Source organism: Vanellus vanellus (genome assembly GCF_965231255.1).
Source record: "Vanellus vanellus genome assembly, chromosome: 3".
Taxonomy (NCBI): Eukaryota; Metazoa; Chordata; class Aves; order Charadriiformes; family Charadriidae; genus Vanellus; species Vanellus vanellus.
Genome location: NC_138907.1, coordinates 69195288 through 69217899, shown reverse-complemented (window position 1 = coordinate 69217899; position 22612 = coordinate 69195288). Strand labels below are relative to the sequence as shown.

Genomic DNA, 22612 nt, shown 5'->3' with positions numbered 1-22612 from the left:
TTGTTCCAGTTTAGCTAAGGCTGACTGTAACTGTGTACAGGCCCCACTGTGTTGCTGTTTCCATACAGTGGAGTGACAACGCTAAAGCAAGAAGGAAGCAGTAAAAAAAAATGGATTGGCGTATATATACATGTGATGTGTACATAGTTGTGTGTATAGACATAAAAAGAAAGCAAACGATCTGCATTAGTGAGCTTTGATTTGCTCAAGTGTTGCAGATCACAGAGACAGCGTCTCCAGCATTACGTCAGCCTGGTTCTCCCAGACATATTTAAATGTCTACCTCCTATGAAACGCAGCAGTCTAGACCAAAAGACGTATGGGCTGGCACTGAATGGCATCCTAGGAAAACCAGAATATCTAACACATAACGACTCACAGGAGGCTGTACAAGCATAGTGCTACTTAAATCACCAGACCGCCACTATCTTCATTTCTGAATGTTGCAAATTACTTTCATCATCCACTTTCCACTCACTACAACAGAAACAAGTTGGTTTATTTCCCAGAGCCAAGCTTAAAGAGACAGTTCAGTTCTAAAAAACCTTGGTGGGCTGACTGCAGGTCACTTTGGCTGGAGATTTTTAAACAGTTTTAAATTCTTCTTGGCCTTTTGCACATCTAGTTCAGCTTTTGGCTAACTTCCAATAGAGAATGAGGAATTCTTCACTTTCTGTCCAAACTGCTGTGAAATTTTGCTGTAAAATGAATTAAAATTGCAGAACCCCATCCAAGAGGTGGTTGAGAGGGAGACAGACTCTCGCATAGAAGAGGCAAAAGCTTTCTCCACACTAGAAAAGCAAAAGAAAACCCCATAAAACTATTCAGCCCCAAAGTGGCTGTTTCAGTGCTTGTTGCACAAAGATCACAAAAGGCATCTTTCGCTGGCTTCTGAGCTGGTCCATGGAAACGTCATGTGTTTTGCAGCTCTGGAGGCCTGCGGAAGAGAAGCTGGAAAGTGAAGAGAAGCTTCCAGGCAGATATTTTTATCAGGCCTATTTCTTTTCTCCTTGGGTGGTTGCCTCCCAATGGGAGGAGAGGGAAGGAAGGAGTAAAACTGCAGAGAGGAGAAATGGAAGTTCAGCTTCTCTGCATGGACAATACTGTTTAATCTTAAACTGCCAAAGTCTCATACCCGCATACAGGGAGACCAGTACCAGCCATTTTGCAGTGCCTAAGCTAGAGGATTTTTTTTTACTATCTCTCTTTCCACTTTCTTTCACTTTCTTTTTTTTTTTTTTTCTTTTTTTTTTTCCCCTGCAGTGCAAGAGGCAAAATCGGGATCAGGACTGTAAGGCAGGCTTACAACATTTGGAAGCAAATGTTGACCTGCATAAGCACATTTTTTTCTTTAAAATATTTGATTGCATTTATTTATATGAAAATGGGCTTTCAAAAACTGCTGGATCCCATTAAGTCACATGCTGTTTTTAATGTAAAGCATCTCAGTACCGTTCTTTGGGAGGAGTCTGTTTACATAAAACATTAGACATCATTTATCTGAATGTACTACCTATTTGACTGTGGTACTCGTATATGCAGTAAATGGTGTCTTACAGCAAAAACAGCTGCATAGGAGGACACTGTGGGATTTCCTGGAGGGAAAGTTGCTAAATGTGTCACATACATATCATATATATATATACACAGATGTGACAGTGTACGAGCCAGCTTGGGAACATCTTACCCCCTTTGGTAGCCAGCTACTCCTCTGAGTAGACATTTTGGTTACAGAAGAACTCCCTATGTAACATCTTACCAGCAACAGCTTGGGGAGCTCAACTGCCTTCAAGTGATTTTGAAAAAAAAAAAAAAATCCCAAACTCTCAAACCAATCGGAATATCTTTGTGTAAACTAGAAGGATTCTGCAAAGAAACAAGCAGGCCATAAGTACACATACCTGTGGTGCACTACCGTCAATAACATCTTAAGCAGCTCTATATCATATATGGTGCCAGAATAGCTGACCTGTTGCAGGTATCTCATGATATAGATATGATAGAGAAGTCAAACTCAGTATGCTTTTCTGTGTCACCATGCCAGCTGGCAGTGTCGTGTTTTCAGAGTGCACATATGAGTTTAATTTTCTTTAATGAAAGCCCTTTACTACTGTGAATATGATTTGGTGATGCCAGAAATTCTTCCAGGTGCCCTAAACTACTTCAGGGAAATTTGAGGGGCAGTGGCAAAGGACTATGCAGGCACATCTGCCACAGGCAGTTGCATCCCTCCAGTTGGAGGGGCAATCATAAACAGACTCCTTAGCGTTAAGATCCCTGTGATACGTTAGCAAGTTTGTAGAAGTCTATGCATCCACTGAGACTGAATATTCAAGAGCCTCTGGCTTTCCTGGGGTCACTAGTCAAGGGATTTTAGCTCACCCATTAAATATCAGCCAGTACAGCTTGCCTACCTGTATTACATCCTTAGACATATACATGCAGTGCCTGCTGTCTTCCCCCCAAGTGATATTGGGATCACGTCTACTCTGTAGCAAAGGGAAACATTATGTCACACAATAGAGCAGTATATTTTGGGCTCACATGTTAGATAATCTGATTTAATAATATAAGTATGGACTTTCCCCTACAGTGGCATTTTTTAGCTAATCTTGGCCATACACACAGACATACACCACTAGAAGGAATCAAACTCTGGACCCTTAAACAGAAGCATTGTAGACTGTGGTTACTAGAAAAAAGGCATAAAACATCAGCCTCTGAATAGGTACTAGGAAAACTATACGAATAAACGCCAATTGGGATATTGCACTCACTTTTTTCCCCTCCACTTTTGTTTTCCCTCAAAAGTAGTAAGGAATTTAATGCTACATGACATGGATCTGATCCAGCTTCAGGAGATGCCCCATCCTAGGACAGGCTCTACTTCTCCCTTGCTCCCCAGCTGTCCCTAGAGCGGGGCATCCCTCTGCAAAAGAGCTTAAGACTGTAATTTTGTCCCAGTGTGTTAAAAACCATCCATCCCCCCAGAAAAGGCCATAAGGTTGTATTTTTGTCCCAGTGAGGTAAAAAACATCCTGTACTGAGGACTGAAGTTGCTTGTAGTCTAGTCATGCTGCTTGGCACAACCAGTGGAGTTGAGGTACAATCTGGCTCTTGTTGCACTGAAGCACAAGGTTTGTTCACATTTATCTTCCAGGAATCTCCCCATTTCAGCAGTGTGACAGAGTGTGCCCTTGTGCAGCGCTGGGAATCCGGCGTGGGTGGAAGACACAAGATGTTGTGCATTCCATCATGTTCATGCTGTGAGAATCATCATGGACCTGCCGATAAAACCAACTGTTGCCACAGAAAGGATTAACAAATCAAACTTGAGCAATCTTCAATAACCCCCATACCATCAAATATGGGAAGTGGAAGGACTGGTGTTAATCTGACATTACTACATCAGCCTTTCAGTACCTCTGGTTATTATGGGCTCACAGAGCAGGAAAAGCGTACATACAAAGATACGGATTGAAAAAAAGACAGTACATTACTGGAAGTTTCAGGTGGCATGAAGTAGGCAGCACAAAGGGATCTTCCATTAGAAGCAAAGAACTACCCACAACATTTACTACAATTTTGCACTCTCCTCTTTGATTCTTCTGTTGTCTTTCTGATTTTTATTTGCACACTTTCACTTTGATGATATTGAGGGTTTGTTCTCTCTTACCCCACGGAAATTCTGATACAACTATTTTTAGAGTAACATAGATAGCAAGGCACCCTTAGGTATGAGCTCCCATAGCCACACAGCAACTGGATCAACCATACATATCAGAAACACATCTCTGCTGATGCAAGTAATTTGCAAAACAGAAAAGGTGCAAGGGAGAGGCGTAGAAGCAAACCTCAAAAGCGGATTAATCATCATTTCAAAAAACAAGAGCACAAATTTTGTATAATGTATGCCACTAACAGCTGATGAAGAAAGTGCATTTTCAGTGAAGCAAAACAATAGATCAAGATCTAGTATATTTGTGAATGGCAATAGTAATACCAGCACTTCTTAGAATAGGCTGTCCAAAAATTATTTTGACTGTGGTACAAATAGAAAGTCCTATGGTATGGCATATACATACAGACCAATGGCAATAAACCACATAAAAATATACATCCACTGGGAACTGAGGAGGAGTGGAAAGGCCAGAGGCAACAAGGAGCTTTGAATTAGTGCATTTAGAGCAAATGCATTCTGCCTTCCAGTTTAAAAAGCACGTACACAACCAAAGACGCCATTACTGAGTAGTCCAATAGAGAATATCGGCAGTGTAATGGCTAGGGTTGTATATTACAGATCTCAAAGCCAAAGAAATTCTTTGCATAGCAGTACATTGAGAATTGCCTAAGTTCTTGCGTGCTAGGAAATTTATGCTTGGTCCAGAAATAACAGAACTTTAAGGGAAATGGTCTGCCTGCGGGGTTGCTGTAGATCTTAGCTAAAATGCTGTTGAAGCCATTTGGATACAAAATCCCTATTTACAGAAACAATTTTTTAAGTAGACAACTGGAGAAATAAATTGGTGCTCTGAATGCTCTGGAAAATTATATTACACCGATTGCCAATTCTTTGCTGTGTATAACAGTTAACTCCCTTACAGTATGTGTAATAGTGAAAGGTAGTTGTGTTGTTGCTGGAGAACAAGTAAATTTCATCCCTTCAGCAACATTTTAAAGATACATAAGAAGTCTATCACTAACACTGGAAAGATAAAACATTTAGTGGAAATGTACTCCAAATTTGAGGAATGATATCCAGAGGTTTTCAAGGAATTTTTTTCCTCTAATCCTTCCGCCTCTAGCAGCATCTCTGAGCCAGGCCGGTATTTTAGCCTTCAGGTGGCCTGCTACGTTGCATATGTAGATAAGGCCTAACTGACTCTTCTCTATGTGTTTCTGCCCTGCCACGCTCCTCCCTAAAAGTGTCTTCGGGAAAGATTACGGCTCCACTTGCCAGCATGAAGGAGAATGATGCTTTCTGTCAACTAAGTACCAGTCAGCTGAGTCCTAGTGACATCCCCATTTCAATGGGCAGCTGACTGTGTGTGCAGAGAGTTTGAAAACTCCTTCCTGCATTTATTTCAGTACTAAAGCCCGTAAACATGCAAGAAAAAGAGTCTTAGACTTGTTCAGAGCGCAAGTAAGAAGAACCTATAGCTGCATTAAGACTTTAGACAGCATCTGGAGGAATAATATTAAAAACCTGTTTTGAAAACAGGCTTACGAAACTCACCGCTTCCATAGGTGACACTAGGATTAATAGAAAGGTCAAGTTATACTTAGATCATTTGTGGTTCTTGCATGAGTGTGTGTGTGTGTGTGCGTATAGAGAGTCTGTTATTTCAGAGTTTCCAAGGTAACTATATTTCCTTGTCAGAGATAACATGGGGGAAACCTGAAAGTCCAACGGAGCTCTTCCCCCTAGAGCAAAGAAGTGCAATAAAGCTATTACTAGAGTTCAGTAATCACAGTTCTGGGAACTGAAAATTTCACCAGAGTGCACTGGCCCTGTTATGGGTGCAGTTGAAGAGAATATTTAAACAGTGTCAGTGGCAATTTTCTAAAATTGGTATGTCCAACTAGCCACCTGCAGACCAAAATCACCAGTTTTGATACTTTTGGGCCTCAGAACCAATGTCTGTAATTAGACGGACACAGAAAATCTTGACAAAATGGACTTGTCCTTGACCTTATTAGTTTATTTCAAAAACCTTCTGTTCATTAAACTTACATACATCAGGGAATGTTGTAAGTATTTGATCCTTTCTCTGTTATTCAACAATGTGATTTATGTCAAAGGCAATCAAAGAAACTGAAGGGAACTAAAGAAACTCCTTCACTGACGAAACGAGGGAAACACTTTCATAGTTTACATATTTCAAACAAAAGTGCACCACCATGTTTCAGAATAAAACTGCTTAACTTTACCATGAAGGTAATTTAAAGAAGTTTTATTGCAGTCAGGACTGACTGAAATGAAGGACCGTTTTTTTTACAATCCTCTCATATTACCCTTTCCTCAGCCTTAGGCGTTTAAAGCTGCTCAGCTACATAGGCATTTAAAAGGTCAATTTGCAAGGCATTTTGGTTTGCTAATTTCCACTGTTAGCTAGGATCTTAAGCCATGTTCCAAATTCACTGTGAATCATCTCTAATTTTCCTAGTTCGAAGGAATTTAATGGAATGCAATCTCTAAATTAGGGCAAACAGGCAAATTTATCGTACCCTTGATTTTTCACTCAACCACACAGATTTTTGTCTCTATCCAAGCTGTATAATTTTCCCTCAAGATTTTCTGTCCTTGTATCTTTTCCAGCAATAACTTTGCAATAATGTCTTCTGAGTAAACTCTGACGAATTGTTGATCTTTTTGAAGCCTTCATACGCTGTTGTGGGATTTTCCCACTACTCACACCTGGAAAGGACCAGAAGCCTGGATTGGGCAAATTACTCTGAGCATGTTTTTTAGCCACGCAGGTAGCCACAATGGCATGATAAGGTAGGATTTATGGCTTTAATGCCTGCTCGCTCCTATACTGGCATGCCTGAAAAGTTACTGATACTACCATACAGGCTATATTGCTCAGAACACATGGCCTCCTATTTTCTCTCTCTGAAAAACCAAAGTTGTGCAGAGGAAAGAAGAGTAAGGCCCTAAAAGAAAGGAAAAAGGTGTGGATTCTCAACATGACTGGAGTAGGACAATAGATCACTATCAAATTAAACACAACTAATTTCCCCTATATTGCCACACATACAATTCACTAGGACAAAAGCCTACACCCTCTCTGAAATCCTTTTTACATTCACATAAGAAGATGTGCACATTAATGGATTCTGGGATGATTTTTGAAATTCCTTTGAACATGCTACGTTTCTCCAGGAGAAGAAGAAAAGTTGCAAGACAAGATCAGGCTGATGTTGAAGACGTGCCTCTTTACTCCTTTTAACCTAGACATGCTGTTTAGAGGTAACATTTGTCATCATTCCCGCACTATGCATCCAGCAACAGACTAGAGAAGGGTGCAAAAATTCCAGGATGAAGGACACCGTCTTTCTGACAGTTCAGCAAGAGTCTGGGTAGCATCCGTACTTCTTTCACGCTGTGGGAAGGAACAAGCCAGGCTCTGTGCACGTCATTCAGATGGCCCATAATACCGAGGCAAGTGACGGCAAAAAAGTACTTCCAACGCCCTGCCTCTAGGACTTTGGGCACCATTGTGATCATACCTCAATGCAATGTTTCTGTACCAGATGCAGCTTGTTGCCAGAGTGCAAGTAAACTTCATAACTGAAGGCCACGAGTCAGTCTGGGAGCAGTAAATTAGCAAGTGGCTCAGGACTCTAGTCTAGGAGAGGAGTAGAAAAGGAGTGTGGCTGCAGCACTGGGAACAACAATGGTCCTTGTTCTCCTGCCTTGAGTGAAAGTAAACAAGTCCATTGCTATCTGACTTCGCCAAAGCTCAAAGTATAACGCTAGAAGGAAAAATAAGTTTTACAGAATTGAGCATATACAACCCTTCTTTTCCCTTCATAAATTGTATGATACACTAGTTGAAACTACAGAAGTGTTCGCAGTATGCTATATATATATATAATGGCACATTTAAGCTTTTTAAAGGGATTGGGACATTTCAGGAATGTCTCTGGTGCTGAAAAAGGCTAATGTATTACAAATCATATAATATTTTAATTCAGAAAAAATATGTTTGGGTATTTCGACCTAGCATCATAAGGGTTAGGAAACTGAACGAGGACGCCATGAAGCATGACTGATGAATCAGTCGAGCTAGTCTGCTTCAGATACATATTGTGCAAGGCATTATCGCTGCAATCAGCCACAAAAATGCATATTTAGGTTTTGTACATTAAATACTACACCTGTGAACCTATGTAAAAGATATACAAAATATAAATGTCATCAGGACTGTATATTTCAAACTTTTTAAAATAAACACAAAGTATATATATATATGTAGGCATATATGTTGTAATTTCAATGTCAACACTAGCACAGTTTGTCTCTTCTAAATACAGACCTGTATACTTCCTAGTCCAACACATGCACCTACGAACACATGATCATGCATACAGCTTTACGTTCTGCTGTCTGCAGAAGAGTCAGAATATACAGCACTATACATTGTTTCAACTCAAAATTGATTGGCAAATTAAGGAAGATGCCATTCAAACGAAATTCCTTGTGAGCCATTACCAAAAAAAACAGAAAAACAGGGGTATAGTTATCTCAATAAAAACACTGAAGACCGTGGTGATGATGACCTAAGATTCAAAACGCTTTGTCCAGCATGTGGTGGGGGTCACTCTTGGACAAGATACAACAGCGGAGAACTGGTTGCTCTAACACATACCGAACGCAGTTATAATGAGGTGTAGAGCTTTCACGACACCATCCTACCCAGTTCTGGGTTCAGACTACAGAGGTCTCTGACCGAAAGGAGACAGAGCAGTTGTACGCCGTTCTTCTCACAGCCGGCGGTGCTGACGGTGATCTGGATGCCCATCTGGAAGGTAAGCGTCGATTTGCTGGCCGAGCGGGCCGGGAGAAACCCTTCCCGCTTGAACATTTAGCTGGTGCAGATATCTAGAACACAAAGGCAATTCCTCGCTTTAACAAGTTACGGCTTTTGTGGAATGCAGCGGGAATGTAGGAAGACATTTGGGCTGACCTCAGAACAGGTGGTCTGAAGCTATTAAAAGGAGCACAGTAATGCACAGAATGCAAAAGAACAGCTATGTCTATGTATAGGGATTCTTACATCGGTTGCGGTTTAAAATATATGGAGACAAATGTCAGACACCAGGAAAGGTATAAAATGTTAATGCGAGCCAAAACTGACATTCACTTCTCATTTCTCCTCATTTTTTGAAGTTTTTTTGTCAATGAGCACTGTATACTGTTGTCCTGGTTTGAGGTAAAACAGAACCAGTTTTGTTCAGTAACTTCGCTTCTTGGCTGGGCCTCTTCTAACTGCTGAAATTAACTGCATATTGTGCAGACAGTGTTCACTCTCTCAGAGTGATAAGACCAATGTTTATAGCTGATGCCCGGGCATGGCATGCAGAGAGGCTCCTGCTTATACTTATTGTCATAACAGCCAAGGCCAACCAACTTTGTTATTTGCCCCGTTGGAGGGTCAGAAGCGGAAAAGCATAGTGGGGTCCCACCTGCAGGGAGGAGCGGACAGGACAGGTGACCCAAAACTGACCAACGGGGTATTCCATCCCATCTGCCTCATGCTCAGTATAAAAGCTGAGGGATCAAAGGGTCAGGGGCCCTTCCTTCAATGGCTGACGTCTGAGGAGGACTCTGTCTGCCTGTGATCCCAATCCTGACTCCAGATCTGGAATCCAGTTCCCGTCCGTCACTGAGTCCAGCCTGGGACTGCCCCAGTGCCAGCCGGTGACGTGATTGTCATCTCGGGAGCTTGATACGGTTTTGTATATATTTTTCATTATTTTTTTTTATTTTATTATTAATATTTCATTAAAGTAGTTTAGTTTCTTCTAAACTCGTAAGTCTCTTTTTCCTCCTCTGCCTCTCTCTTTGTAGAGGGGTAGAGGGGAGCATCTGTCGGTCCCGTCTGGGGTCCTTCGGGTCCCCAGTGGTGGATTTGGCCTAAACCACGACAACTGTTCTAAAGGTAGAACTCAGAATACCATCTTACGTTGCTGGAGGATGATCTATATACTTTTCAGGTCTTTTTTGATAGATCCTATTTCAGCAGTCACATCTTGCTAAGAACTCTGTTTTCGTTAGTGCAACGTGAAGCTCTTTACACTTGGTAACTAATTCAGAATGGTTATTTATTAATGCAGTGTCACATCTACATGCAGAGCCTTATATACACGAGAAATCAACAGATTTTGCTCGTAGCTACAGTGATGTAAATTTGAAATAACGAAAATAAACCAAATGCCTCATACCATGTGTGACGCTTCACATCTTTGTGACATGAATGCTGCTGGACCTAAAATGGCACCCTCTAATCAGGCAATATTCTACACTTAGTTTGTACAGATAGAAATGACAACATAAAGTGTGAGCCTATGGAGGAAAAAAATCTAATTGGCTTAGTAAAGTTTTTCTGGGCTTAAATCAATGTAAACTCAGCCATTGTCTAGTCATTATTTCTTCCCTACATATGCATTGATGAAAATCTGTTTTCCTATCAAAAGTTCATTGGATGAAAAAGAAATCAGAAGCTTCATTTTTTTTTTTTTCCTTTCTGTGCTGTAGTAAAGATGTGTCTGCTAAGCAAGATGTTGCATCACTGCAAGGCTCTCAGAAAGACATGCAGAAGAAATCTGCATGGTCAGATTCTCAGCTGTTTGAATCCACATAGCTCCACTGGTCTGTGAATTTGTGACAGTTTAAAGCACACCAGCTGACAGCCTGAACCCATTTGAGTTTCTCAGCTCCAAACACATTTGCCTTCTCTTTTCTGAGATGCTAAGGGGCATATCTCCGTGTTTGTTGGCCAAGGAGCTCTTCAGGAAAAAAGATTTTTCTTTCTTTGTGGCCTTTTACAGAACCTGCAACTTATAGCGTATTTTCAAAATAATCCGTTTCTCTTTTCATTAAGAAAGAATGTTGGCAAAAGCAGTATTTCTAAACTCCTGCAAATAAAATTCAGCCACATATAAATGAATTAGTCATGCCATATTCTTCTGTTTCTGTGAGCCTATGCTTGTATATATAGGAGAAGCCTGGGACTGAGACATGGTAAGAGGAGGTTGCTTTATTAGTGGAAACTTTATGGAGCTACAATACCCCTTTTCACAGGCAGCTCCAAGGAAATCCTGAACCAAGCAGCACCCTGGACGCTGAAGAACGTTATCTAAGCCCTCTAGGATTTTGACATGTCCAAGTGTGCCTAAGGCTTTTGGGAAGGCTCATGAAATAACTCATCAGCTAAAGAAAGGAGGGAGGGAGTTAAAACCTGATTGCAGGTTTCACTAGTTCAGTCCTTGAGTAACTGCACTGTGGTTAAAATCTAGCTTTACACAACAGCAGCAGAGATAAAAATCTGGCACACGTCTTCACTGGTCATTCTTACTTACCTGCTTCTGCCCTCCCCTATTAGCTGCTTCTCCCTCCTTTATCCCTCCTCTATTATCTTCAGAGGAAATATTCCTGATTCATCCAGATCGTGGCCTAAAGTGTCTATTTTTACACAATTATTTACAAGATCACGTTAGCCTGCCTCATTTTAGAATCTGAAGCTTGGTTTGGAACTGAATTATTTTGTTCTTGCCATTCTTATGAACCTTACCTCTGGTAACTTCTGTCTCTCTTTTCCTTGCTTGAGTTGCTGCCCAATATGCCTGGCTGAATTCCTCGGAAATTCTTGCTTTCCTTGCTCAATCTGGAGCATTTCTAAATACTGACTCAACGTCTCACAACCCCCATCGGTGAATTCAGAATTTGCCCGTGTCCACTTATCTTTGCAGCATTTTGCATTACACGGAGAAGTCACTGTTGATTTTTCATAGTTTTTCAAAAGCTTTTCAACAACACCATAGTTCGACCTTGAGTCAGCTGAACGCGGGCGACCGGATAAATTACTTGGTCTCCAGTCATGCTCGTGAAGCATGTGCCTATAACCACTAGTATTTGGAAGTCCATTCACTTGCTTTTGTTGCCCTGTCGTTCTGACAGCTTTGCTGGGGTTGCTAGTTTCTTGCTCCTTTGCTGCAGAGAATTTGGGACTTGAAACACAAGTCGTATTTACAGTTTCTGTCCTGCTAACAGCAGAGTCACACAGTGGGCCACAGGGTTTGTGATCTTCTGATGCTGTTCGAGGCACCTGGTTCTCTTGCAAAGCATTGCTACGTTTATCTGTGTGAAATACAGTCCGGTTAAACTCATCGATCTTTGCTGCTAAAGTTTCATTTCTTTGGGTCTTTCCCAAAGTATACCTAGAGTCTTCCAAAGGATCATTGTGCAGGGTGGCAGGGCCATAAAAGTCATTACTGTAATATGGGCTGCTGTGAGACTTGGGATTTTGTGTCTGGTGCATCTTGTTGCTTTGGGCCATATTTCCATCTGAACAACTCTTTTGGGCTGACAGTGGGAAAGGTTCACTTTTATTGTCTTTTCCAAGTTTGCCCACATCATATGCCCACGTGTTGTGGCAGAAACTTGTTGGTACATTGCACTCATTTTTGGTTACAGGTATCGAAGCAGTTACCATCACAGGACCTTTCACAGTCTGCCCTTCATTTGCACAGGCCACTGCAGCTTCATTCTGGTTTATAGGTGAAGGATTCATCAGTTTCCTTCCACTCCTACAGTCCTGAGCCTTGCAGTTGCTTTTGATGCCTGGATCTCTCGTTGGTGCTTCAGAAAGCTGTACAACTGCAGAAAGCGAGTTCGTTAGGTGCCGAGAAGTGCTCCGTGGAGGAACTGGTGGAGCTTCTTTCTTTTGCCAAGGTCTGAAGTCTGTTCCTGTGTCACCAGTAAGAGCACCATAAGAAACGTCCTTCAAAGCCTTGGTGGAGCTCATCAGATTCTTCCTATTATTATGTTCCTCTGTTTCAAAAGCAAGTGAAGTCTGTGATTCATTGCTGGACACGTGGTTCATCTCAGGCAAAATAACTGTGTTTTGCATTCCCTCAAATTCCCCCAGGAAAGGAAGTGACTTCATTCTGGAAATAAAAGGAGAGGTGTTTTAGGGATGAGCAATAAGGGTGTTCCCCCAGGGGACCGCAGCAGGGATTCATTCTCCCCATAAGCAGGTGGTTTAACACTGGCTGCTTCAAAAAAGATTCGGGAGCAGTTTTGATGCAGCTGATACCTCCAACGTATTTGAAACATACGTCGACAATTTGAAGACAGCTCAACAAAGAGAATCTTGTATTCCTTTACCACTAAAATTCTTTTTCTGAGTTTCTGTAGATGACTGCTTCTTTTCTTACCTATCCTACCGTAAGGACAGTGGGATCTTGTGAGTTCTAACAACTCCAGTGAGAGTCTACCTGACTACAAATTGAATGAAGAAAGCTTTAGGACACCGTGTATCGCTTGTGTAGGTTTCCTAACATTACACAAGACAGTAGGAACACGTCTTTTGAGATCTGTTCAAAAATCACCTTTCTCAGCCAGGATTTAGAAACTATGCATCAGCTATGAATCTATTTGCTTTAAAGATACAAACACTAACCCAGCTACAATAATAAATTAGTGACAGACAGCCAATTGATTGCATGGGGGAATGTAAGAAGTCCCTTTGCTTTTTGGGAGCATCTGAGAGGAGCTTGCCATGATGCAGACTTCCATGGCTTCTCAGCATAGCTGAGACATAGCCTTTTGGAGTCTCTTTCATGGTATGCACCCTGTCACACCATGGGTTCAGCCTCACCTTCTGAGACTTTCTGCACTACTCAAGAGGAAGACTGGTGTTTAGCTTGCTGGAGGAGACCATGAATATTTTAACAGATGGCGGAATGTTCATTTGCCATACATTTCAGGGTCTGGCTTACCATCTTTCCATTAGTATAAATGTATAGTTGTTCTTCCTTCTCTTGCCTTCTTTGCAGTCTTGGATTGTCAGTCCCTGACACATCCCCCACACTTAAGGCTAGGTCTGGGCTTAATGTAAGAAACCTCCCAGCCTAACAAACCCATACAATGTTGTATTGAACTGCATGGAGATGGGACCAGGGCAGACAGAAACATCTGTTCACTTTCCCAATCCTCTATATAGCCATTACAGTACAGTACAATTTAATCTCTCATAAATACTAATTTCATTTTGTGGGTTCTATAGATAAAGTCTGTTTTGCTAGTAAAATGTGGCCTTGTATCATATTTCAGTATATTTCATTTGGATGTTTTATGCTGAGCACTGAAACACTAGGAGGATAGGAACTGCACAACTCCTAATAAATTCAACAGCAAACCCGCCTTCAAAGCGAACAGGAGCACAGCCTCATTACTCATTTTCTTCCTCTAGTATAAAGAGTCCAAATATGTTTTTACCTTCTGTGGTTGGACTTCTTTCGAATTTCCTCTTGATAGCTGCATAATTCTTCACTGACTCTGGCAAGTTCTTTAAGAGCCTTTATAAATATAAAAACAGTCCTTTAATATAAGCCTTTTAGATGGTATCTCCAGAACTATTTTGAAACTTGTGGTGATTTGCATTTAAGACTCACAGCAGAGGAAAGTAGCACAAGGAAAGATACAAAAATGCCCGCAGGTTATGAACGGAGGTAAAGAGCATGCTATTAACACATTTAAACAGTGAGAGGACACTCATCAATAGTAAACCAAGGAGGAAGTAGAGACAGTGCCTCGCTGGAAAGCGAAAATCAAGGAGATAAGTTCTTTAGGTTGGCCTGGCGGGCCAAACCCCGCAGTATTTTCCTTGCACTTGTAACTGAAACATGCTCGTACTTTACTTACTACATTGAGATCACCAATATAGTTCTTGGCATTTTTCTTGGAAGTTTTGATGCTGAGGCTGCCTTCAGGTTCCTCTTGGTTCTCAAAGGCCAGATTGTCCATTAACAGAGTATTGTTTCTGCTCTCGGCTCTGGTTTCTCTACATTCGTGTCCTGTTTTACTGAGCAATCTCCCTTTTTCCATCCTGTCATTTGCCACATTGTGTTGATGGTTCGGCTCCATCGTGTCACTCTCTTCCGAAGGAGGGGAATGCATGGACAGCTGCAGCATCTTGCTCTGAAGGGCCTTATTATCATGGACGTTCATATTGCTTTCCCTTCTAAGTTTTACCTCCTGGTAAAGCTGAAACAACGATAGAACCTTCTATTAAATCATGGTACTGTGATGAACTTTATGGTAAAAGAACATATTTATCTTCTGTTTTGAACAATGCTTCACTCAGTAGCACCAAGTAGAAAGATTTTATACACGTTAGCAGAAAATTGTTGAGTCACATATTGTGATAGTTCTCAGACCATTACTGTCACAGGATGAGGAAAGGGCCGTTACCATTCACAAACTCTTTGCCATGGTTTTAATGTATGGCTTCCACCCATAGGATGGGATTGGAAGAGATGTCACAAGGTCAGTGGCCCCACCTTGAGCCAGAAGCTGTATGGTTGTCTTCCAAGTAATATCAGCATACTATGTGGCCCTGATCTGACGGATGAGGAACAGGAGGGAACAGGAGGGAGGGAGAGGGCTCTGGCTATGTTATAGCCTGTTAAAGTATATTAGTTTAAGTAGGGGAAGTGAAGTCTCATCACATACAGTGCCATCTGCACTAGAGCAGACTCTTCTGGATCTCAGGCAAGTGGAATTCTTCCCTATGACTGGAGTCATAAATCAGTACTGCAGAATGGTATTATTTGGCAATGTGCTGCCACCCTCTTATCTTCTTTCATGCTATCTGCTGAGATCCAGTGGCTTCCTTATTAAATGAAAAGGTGTTAATTCCTGTCACCCAGTACATTCAAACTAGGGAACTGTGATAAATTATAAATTAGAAAAAACAGCAACATCATAAAAACCTCTTCTGCTTACACTATCATTTCCAGTGCCAAGAATCCCATGGCTCTTTATAAACATTCATTCTTAACTTGCTTTTATGAGGAAAGTGCAGAGCAGGCACCTCTGAACAGGCATCTGCCTGCTCTCTCACAGCGCGCAAGGCCATCTCAACAGTTTTTGGAAGGACAATGGAAAAGAACAACAATATGAAGAACACGTGGCCATTTCATGGGTAGTGCTGTGGATTAGAAGTATTCTCACATTCAGAGACTTGACACTTGACCTTATCCTGGGCTTTCAGATCTCACTCCCAAAGCCCCATGGAACGTGAGGGCTGAACTTTTGTCGTTTCCAACAAATGAGGACCTCATATGGACTCAACATAGCAGTAAGAAGGAAGGATACCACCTCATAACTCAACCATATCATCTCCTAAACCACATAAGTCTTCCTGGAGGAATCCAGGAATTAAGTTAGGTTTTGGTGGGCTAGAGAAAACTGCCAAATAAAAATACGAGCTGGTAAGGTAGCAAAAAGTTTTACTGAGGAAATTCCTCTACAGGTGATGGCATTTAAAATGTATCTCCCCTTTTCTCCAGCCAGGTGGCTCTTGGTGAAGAAATGTCAGGCAACTGAAATCAAGGGCAGCTATGTACACAGCTTAAGAGGGGACCTTAGGATACCGATAACCTTGGGATATTATCTGCAGTTTTGTCTGGTCCTGCAGTACCCAGCAATTTGCTTCACTCTCTTCCCCTCAGCCCTATTCCATTCTTTATCTCTTTTTCTTTCTCTGTCGTGCTTTCCTAATCCATATGCTAATAAAGAACATGGGAAAAACATGATCTTCGCTGCTGTTGTCAGGACTAGTAATAGCCAGAATACCTTTTCACAACACACTACCATCATTTCTAAACAGCTCGTATACCTAACGAACTGAAATTCAACTACACACACAGATCACATTACTAACTTTTGAAGCACTCTCACCTTGGCGGTGAAATTAGGTAAGACTGCACAGAAGTGTCCTAACACAAAAGACAAAATGTGGCAAGGACTATCATACCAGAGTCCGCAAGAACTGCAGGTAGAATATAAGCGAACTGACCTTATGGAGTTACGCTGCAGGCTGGTTTAACGGGCAGTGTACGGCTGCAGTTCATTTGGCTCTGATAATTTTCCTTCTCATACTTTCATGTGAGCAATCTCTGCCATACATTCCTGTGTTGCTCAGCCACAGGACGATGTTGGCAGAGAGCAAGCAAAATTACTCCATGTGTGTATTAGAACGAAAAATGTGGAAAACTCAGTGGTGAAAAAACTTGCTTCTATATGTTGCCAAGGCAGATTCAATTTATGCATTACAGAGTGCCAGAGGGTTCCACTGCAGGGACAATTTGGGGATAAAAGAAAAATAAATAAATGCCTTAACTATTTCTGGAAGGAGATGCATTAGAAATGGCAGGGAGTGAGTGTTTGTTAGTATGTGTAAACAGAAGTGGTGTCAGGACTTTCATGCTATTTACTGTAGCTGTTTTCTCTCCTAAAAGCCGTTCATACATGGAGCAGGTTCTAGACAGAACGATCCCGCATCACGCAGGGTTTAATGTATGATGTTCTTTTTAATATTACCATTTACCCCAGCAGACCTGTGCCATCTAATCCCTTTTTGCCAGAGAATTATGATGCCTAGATTTTTCCTAAACCCCATATATACAGTTGTTCAGCATGTACTTGAAAAAAGCATGGATAATATGAGTAGCATGGCTCGTGCCCAGCAGAACTGGCAGCAGTATATATAGCCAACAATATCATAGCAAACTTCACACAAAGTGACATTTAACCTCCTGCTTCGTATTCATGACTATTAAATGAGCAACTGCAAATACTGTTTAACCCCAGGCTTTGCATCCTACTATCAGCTGTTAGAAACTTCCAGTGACAGGTAGGTTATAGGATATAATTCAGAAAAAAAATAAATTGAAGCGACCCTAGTGGCTTCACCCCAAGTGAAAATGTTAGTGTTCAGAGTTTTGTTTAAAAATACCTCTTCTATTTTCTTCTGCATGACCTTCCATTGACATTCCCATTCTTTCCTTTCGTTGTCAAATCTCTCCAGCAATTCCATCTTCTCTTTATTCCAGTTATTCTCAGTATTCTCCAGTTGTTTACGCAGGTCCATGGTTACAGTCTGTGTAACAGCAAGAAGATAGCTCTGCTTTTTTTCTTTCTTCCCTGAATGTTTCCTGGAAGTTCATCAGAATAAGTCTTACTTGTGTTAGATTCTAGCTTTCACAGGAAAAAACAACCGAGCAACCCCCCAAAATAATTAACTGAAATGTGCTTGCAGGAGACAGCATCACACGATTGCACGATATATATCTGGAGTGTGATTGGAATATGGACAAACTAAGCGTTATAGGACACAAAGCCAAGAGCAGAGGGGCCCAATCTGGAAAGTGGAGGAGGGATACGCATCCAGCATCATAGGACTCATGAATGTCTGCCACAGTGGGCTCTATACCATGGTCACTTCACATCTTTGCCATTACTCTTCACTAGAAACCTGTTTTCAACGAAATTTGAGTCTGCATGATATTGAATGGCACTTCAGGACCTCAGGATCCTGCAATGTCTGCCCTTGAGGGTGAAAGCTATTTTTACCTTTTTTCAAAAGACAACTGCAAGTGTAAAGGTATCATGTTTGCTCATGCACTCCTTTCACACATGCATGTAGCACGACAAAGCCTGTGACGTTCTTTTGGCAATTGAAGACTGTAAACTTGATACATGCAGAAATTTCTCGTGGCGATATAAATGCTTTAGAAGATAGGAAGGAAAACAGGACAGGAAAGCTAATAACAGGTAACAAACATACATATACAGTAGAAAGCATCATTCTACTATATAAAGGACTATAGGTCACTATAAAAAGTTCATGTATTTTGGATTCACAAATCTAAATCTATAAATGTTAGTTCCAGGACCAGCACAGGGAAAACTAGAAACTATTCTCCAATAGCATTAACTCAAGTCTCGTTCAAAACCTTGCTCAGAATATCTAACTAATTTGTGCTTCAGTTTCTCCTTCCCCTTCAGAAGTCTGTAGTATCTTAGTATCTGTGAATGAAAAAATATTAATTGAACCACTAAATATGTATATTTTAAGGGCAATGTTTTGGATCTACTCATCTGACTTTGGAGCAAAACAGTTACAGATTTTATGGCCCTGGTGTTCCTCTTGCTTTCTTAGGCTTCACAATAGAAACTCCACTACCATCAGCACATGTACTATGCCAGCAAGGCCGATATAAGCCTCATTCATTCAGTTTCGATGGCTCAGCTCCTGTGGTATAATGGCTGGTACACACACATTGAGACTTGAGTTTGTTAACTTTGGCTCTCAAAGCCAGCTGTTGTGTTACTTAGGTGGACGTGGAATCTAGTTCTAGTCCCAAAATACCTCTGCATTGCTTTGGTCTTCTGCCAGGAACCAAGCATACGCTCAGGCAAATGAGCTATCAGAGAGTTAACTAGGGGTAAGCCCAGTTTACCTTCCTGGAATGTGTTCATTTCCCTGGGCGATTGTCAGTGATTGTCAGCTCACAGGAACTGCCCGTTTTATGGCCCACGTTTTCTTTGATATAGTGAAAATTCATTCTTGAGCTTCATGCAAAGTTCTTTCCCATCCTGCATTTTATTGGACAACTCTTGTTGATTCAGCTGTGGCTACTGTGTAATCACTGCTTACCAGTGTCTGCGTTATTTCAGCTGACTGGGAAGCTGATGCCAAACCTGGAGTCAGCTCCTTTCATGAACAAGGAAGCAGAAGAGCTCAGCTGAAGCCCAACGGGTTACTCCGGTCTTTGGGTTATAGGAAGTCCTGCTATAGGATCTCTCAACTGACAGCCATCATGGGCCCAATCCTAACTCAGGGGTTGCAAAACTGTTTAGTCCAAGCAGTGTTGGACGGAGGACTTCGAGAATAAGCTGACTATTCTTCAAACGTCTCCGTCAGCCCGTTTCACAATGGTGTAACCATGTCACTGTGAAATATGGTAGCAGAGCTTACTCTTTCAAACTCTGACTCACATCGACCTTGGAGCTCTGAATGGCAATCTATCCCTCAACCATCTACAAAGAGATTTCAGACCCTTCTTCTTCCACCTGCCTAAAAACATACAGGGCAGCTTTATAAAAACATAAAGCTCCTTGAAACTAATTGCTGCTGAGAGACAGCACAGCATTCTCATCACAAAAGCAGTCAAGCACTGGTTTGCTCAGGGCTTCTTAGGGAAGGCAGCCAGGCTACAGAGACTGCATCTCTCCAGGCCAACGTTTCAGCTTTGTGCCAGACTTCAGTAACTGTTGACCAAAAACAACTTACAAAAACATTGCACTGCACTTAAGACCTGTTGCAATCTAAACATCTATTGCTAATGAACTTTAAAACCGTTTCAATACTTTCTTACTTTGCTAATTCAAAGGTTGCAATTTTTAGTACATTTTCTTTTTTTTTTTTTTTTGTATGTCTACATTTACATTTTATAACGAGACATCTCTAAGAAATAAACAGCTGACTCTCTGTTCCACTAGAATCCTTTAAATAAATGTCAGAAAGAAATAGAAAAATGTATAAATGCTGTAAAGCCACGAACAAGACAGGCAGGCATAATCTGTCTACAACTTGCATAAATGGTGATTTAACTAGTGCACTATTAGTAATAATGACCACGTTTCAATCAGCAGCATATTACTAGAAAGAAAGTCAATACTATACAGGGGTTTTTTTATACGTGTAAGAATAGATACAGAATATGTACTCCTTTCAAGCATGCATATAGCATTGAGAAGGCCCCTGGTGCTTTCTTAGTGCTGGGAACTACTATTGCCATATTTGCATTCATCTTAACAGTTTCCAAGTTGTTTCTTATGGGACTCCGGTTATAAAAAGAGATTGGAGACCATCAAAATGAAATTAAGTTTTGGAAGAGGTTAGTTACAGAAGTTACAGATAGTCACTAGTAGCTCTAAGATACACAAAAAGCTTGTATTGCCTCCTGTGCTTCTCCAATTTCCTCTTGACATAAATTCTGAGAAAAAAACTCATGTTTATTGATGCCAGCAGCTGGATTACTATGCAGTTTTACTGCTATTGTAGGGTGGACAAATTCCTCAGAGAGTTTTAACTCCTATTTCTAAGAATCTTTCCCCTTTTTTTTTCTTGGTGTTTGGTGGTGTGTTTTTTGGTTGGTTTTTTTTTTTTTTTTTGGGGGGGGGGGGCAATAAAATGCAATTTGTAGTCTTGGTAGTATATCCTCTATATAGTGTACCAAGATGTCCCCATGGGTATTTCACATGGCTTAAGCAACCCAAAGGGGTGTAAAATGCCACATTATAAATCACTGTGTGGATCAGAACAGTGTCTCTGCTCCTGCAGTATTGGCACTTTCTCCATGTCCTAGACAAGGTCAGAAGCTCATTACAGCAATCAAATTCAAGCAAATCAATTTTGTCTACATCAGTTGCATTTTCCCTTAACTTTACTTTAGCTCTTCCTCCTCTGGAGCAAAAAATATTTTAAGCACCCATTCGATATTAATGTTATTATTTCCCCATGTCTTACCCGTGCCCTTTCTATCCACATATTAAAAATGCAAAAGAGTTTGCAACCAACCTCTATCAACTTCTGAAAATAATCTGCACTGACACCAGCTGAGATGTCATTTTTCAACAAAGATTAATTAGACTGGATGTGCACGATTCAGATACACAAATGTTCCCTTGATTTTACAGAAAAAAAAACCCCTGATTAAACTATATTTCCAACAAAGTGCTGTATTTTGGATCACTAAGGAAATTGTAAATTTATGTATTTGTTCCATCATAAAAGTGTGCCATGTGTCACAATACTGTGCACTTCATACATAAAAAGAAACTACAATTGAGTGAGAGAGTGAAAGAAGGGAAAGAAAATGAGAGAAATGAGAGAGGCAGAGAGAGTGAGTGAAAGAAAGACAGAAGGAAAGATGGAAAGATGGAAAGAAAGAAAGAAAGAAAGAAAAGAAAGAAGAAAGAGAAAGAAAGAAGAAAGAGAAAGAAAGAAGAAAGAGAGAGAAAGAAAGTAAGAAAGAAGAAAGAGAAAGAAAGAGAAAGAGACTGGGGTGTTCACAATGCTACCTGTCATCCCTGTTCTGTTGATATATCTGTGCCTGCTCTGAAGAAACTGACTGAACTAACAGTCTTTCTCTAAGAATAAAGACCATATATAACATATACGAACACCACATTATATATAAATAACATTAGAGAGATGTCTAAATTACTGTTTGCCACATTAGCAATTTGCTTTCTTCTTAACTGTGCAAAACCACTGATTTAAAACAAACAGTAACCATACCTTTAATGGAATAAGAAATCCTTCAGAAGTTTTTCAGTCCATTCCTAAGCAGCAGTGAAAGCAATGAAATGCATAGCTAGCTGGGATCCAGTTCTGCGAATCTTGATCTTTAAGAGAAATAAGAAAGCTAAGCAAGACACAACCTTTCAACTGGGGCAGCATTTGCAACTCTCTTTGAGTAACTCCGCAACTTTTGCAAACTGAAAAACAGTTCCGTTCAGCATCATCCCAGCAGCTGGCTTCCACGTGACGTCAGCGCACGGAGGATGGTTTTAAAGCCATCTCTTCCAACCCCCAGCTCTGTAACTTTATATCTCCTCATATTTTGTGTAAACAACTCCAAGTCCAGGACATTTTTAGGTTTTATAGTGCAGTCCAGTCTTTAAAGCTTGCCAAAGCAGCCAGTGTTAATATTAAAGCTATGACAATAGGCAATTTTAGGTTTCTTTTATTAGCGTCCATGTTGTAAAGGAAGACACTTTGCTGCCTTCCAGACCCAGTTTGCAGGGTTATATTTTTTAGAATGATCATTTTGAGCTTTGCAACTTGATCCTCGTAAACTGCTTTGTAAAGGGAGTTTGTTTGAAGCAGCAGTTTTGTTGGTTAACAGCTATCTTAAAGAGCTAAAAGCAAACCGCTCCTTCCTAAAATCTTTTTCTGTATTCTAAATACACTATCACTTAAGAAGCGCAGAGTTATTGGGCACTGTGTAATCCTACTGTCTTGCA

The 22612-nt window shown here is 40.8% G+C and overlaps 1 protein-coding gene across 1 annotated transcript; it reads right to left on the bottom strand.

The window, feature by feature from the left end:
- Positions 1-7243: 7243 nt before the first annotated feature.
- KIAA0408 lies at positions 7244-22029 on the bottom strand. Its single transcript, XM_082481822.1, has 6 exons — positions 21885-22029; positions 17532-17730; positions 14435-14776; positions 14009-14088; positions 11301-12675; positions 7244-8608 (listed from the first exon to the last, which is right to left on the bottom strand). Exons 2-6 carry the CDS (start codon positions 17664-17666, stop codon positions 8435-8437), a joined length of 2106 nt encoding a protein of 701 aa, XP_082337948.1. The 5' UTR covers positions 17667-17730; positions 21885-22029; the 3' UTR covers positions 7244-8434.
- Positions 22030-22612: the final 583 nt, after the last annotated feature.

Bases quoted from the DNA above. Each gene is read 5' to 3' on its own strand.
- KIAA0408 (XM_082481822.1), bottom strand. From the start codon at position 17,666: ATGGACCTGCGTAAACAACTGGAGAATACTGAGAATAACTGGAATAAA. The intron at 12,676-14,008 runs GTAAAAACATAT...TTTTATTTCCAG, and splicing joins AAGAAGTCCAACCACAGAAG to AATGAAGTCACTTCCTTTCC. The intron at 8,609-11,300 runs GTAAGGTTCATA...TTTGTGTTCTAG, and splicing joins AGAGACAGAAGTTACCAGAG to ATATCTGCACCAGCTAAATG.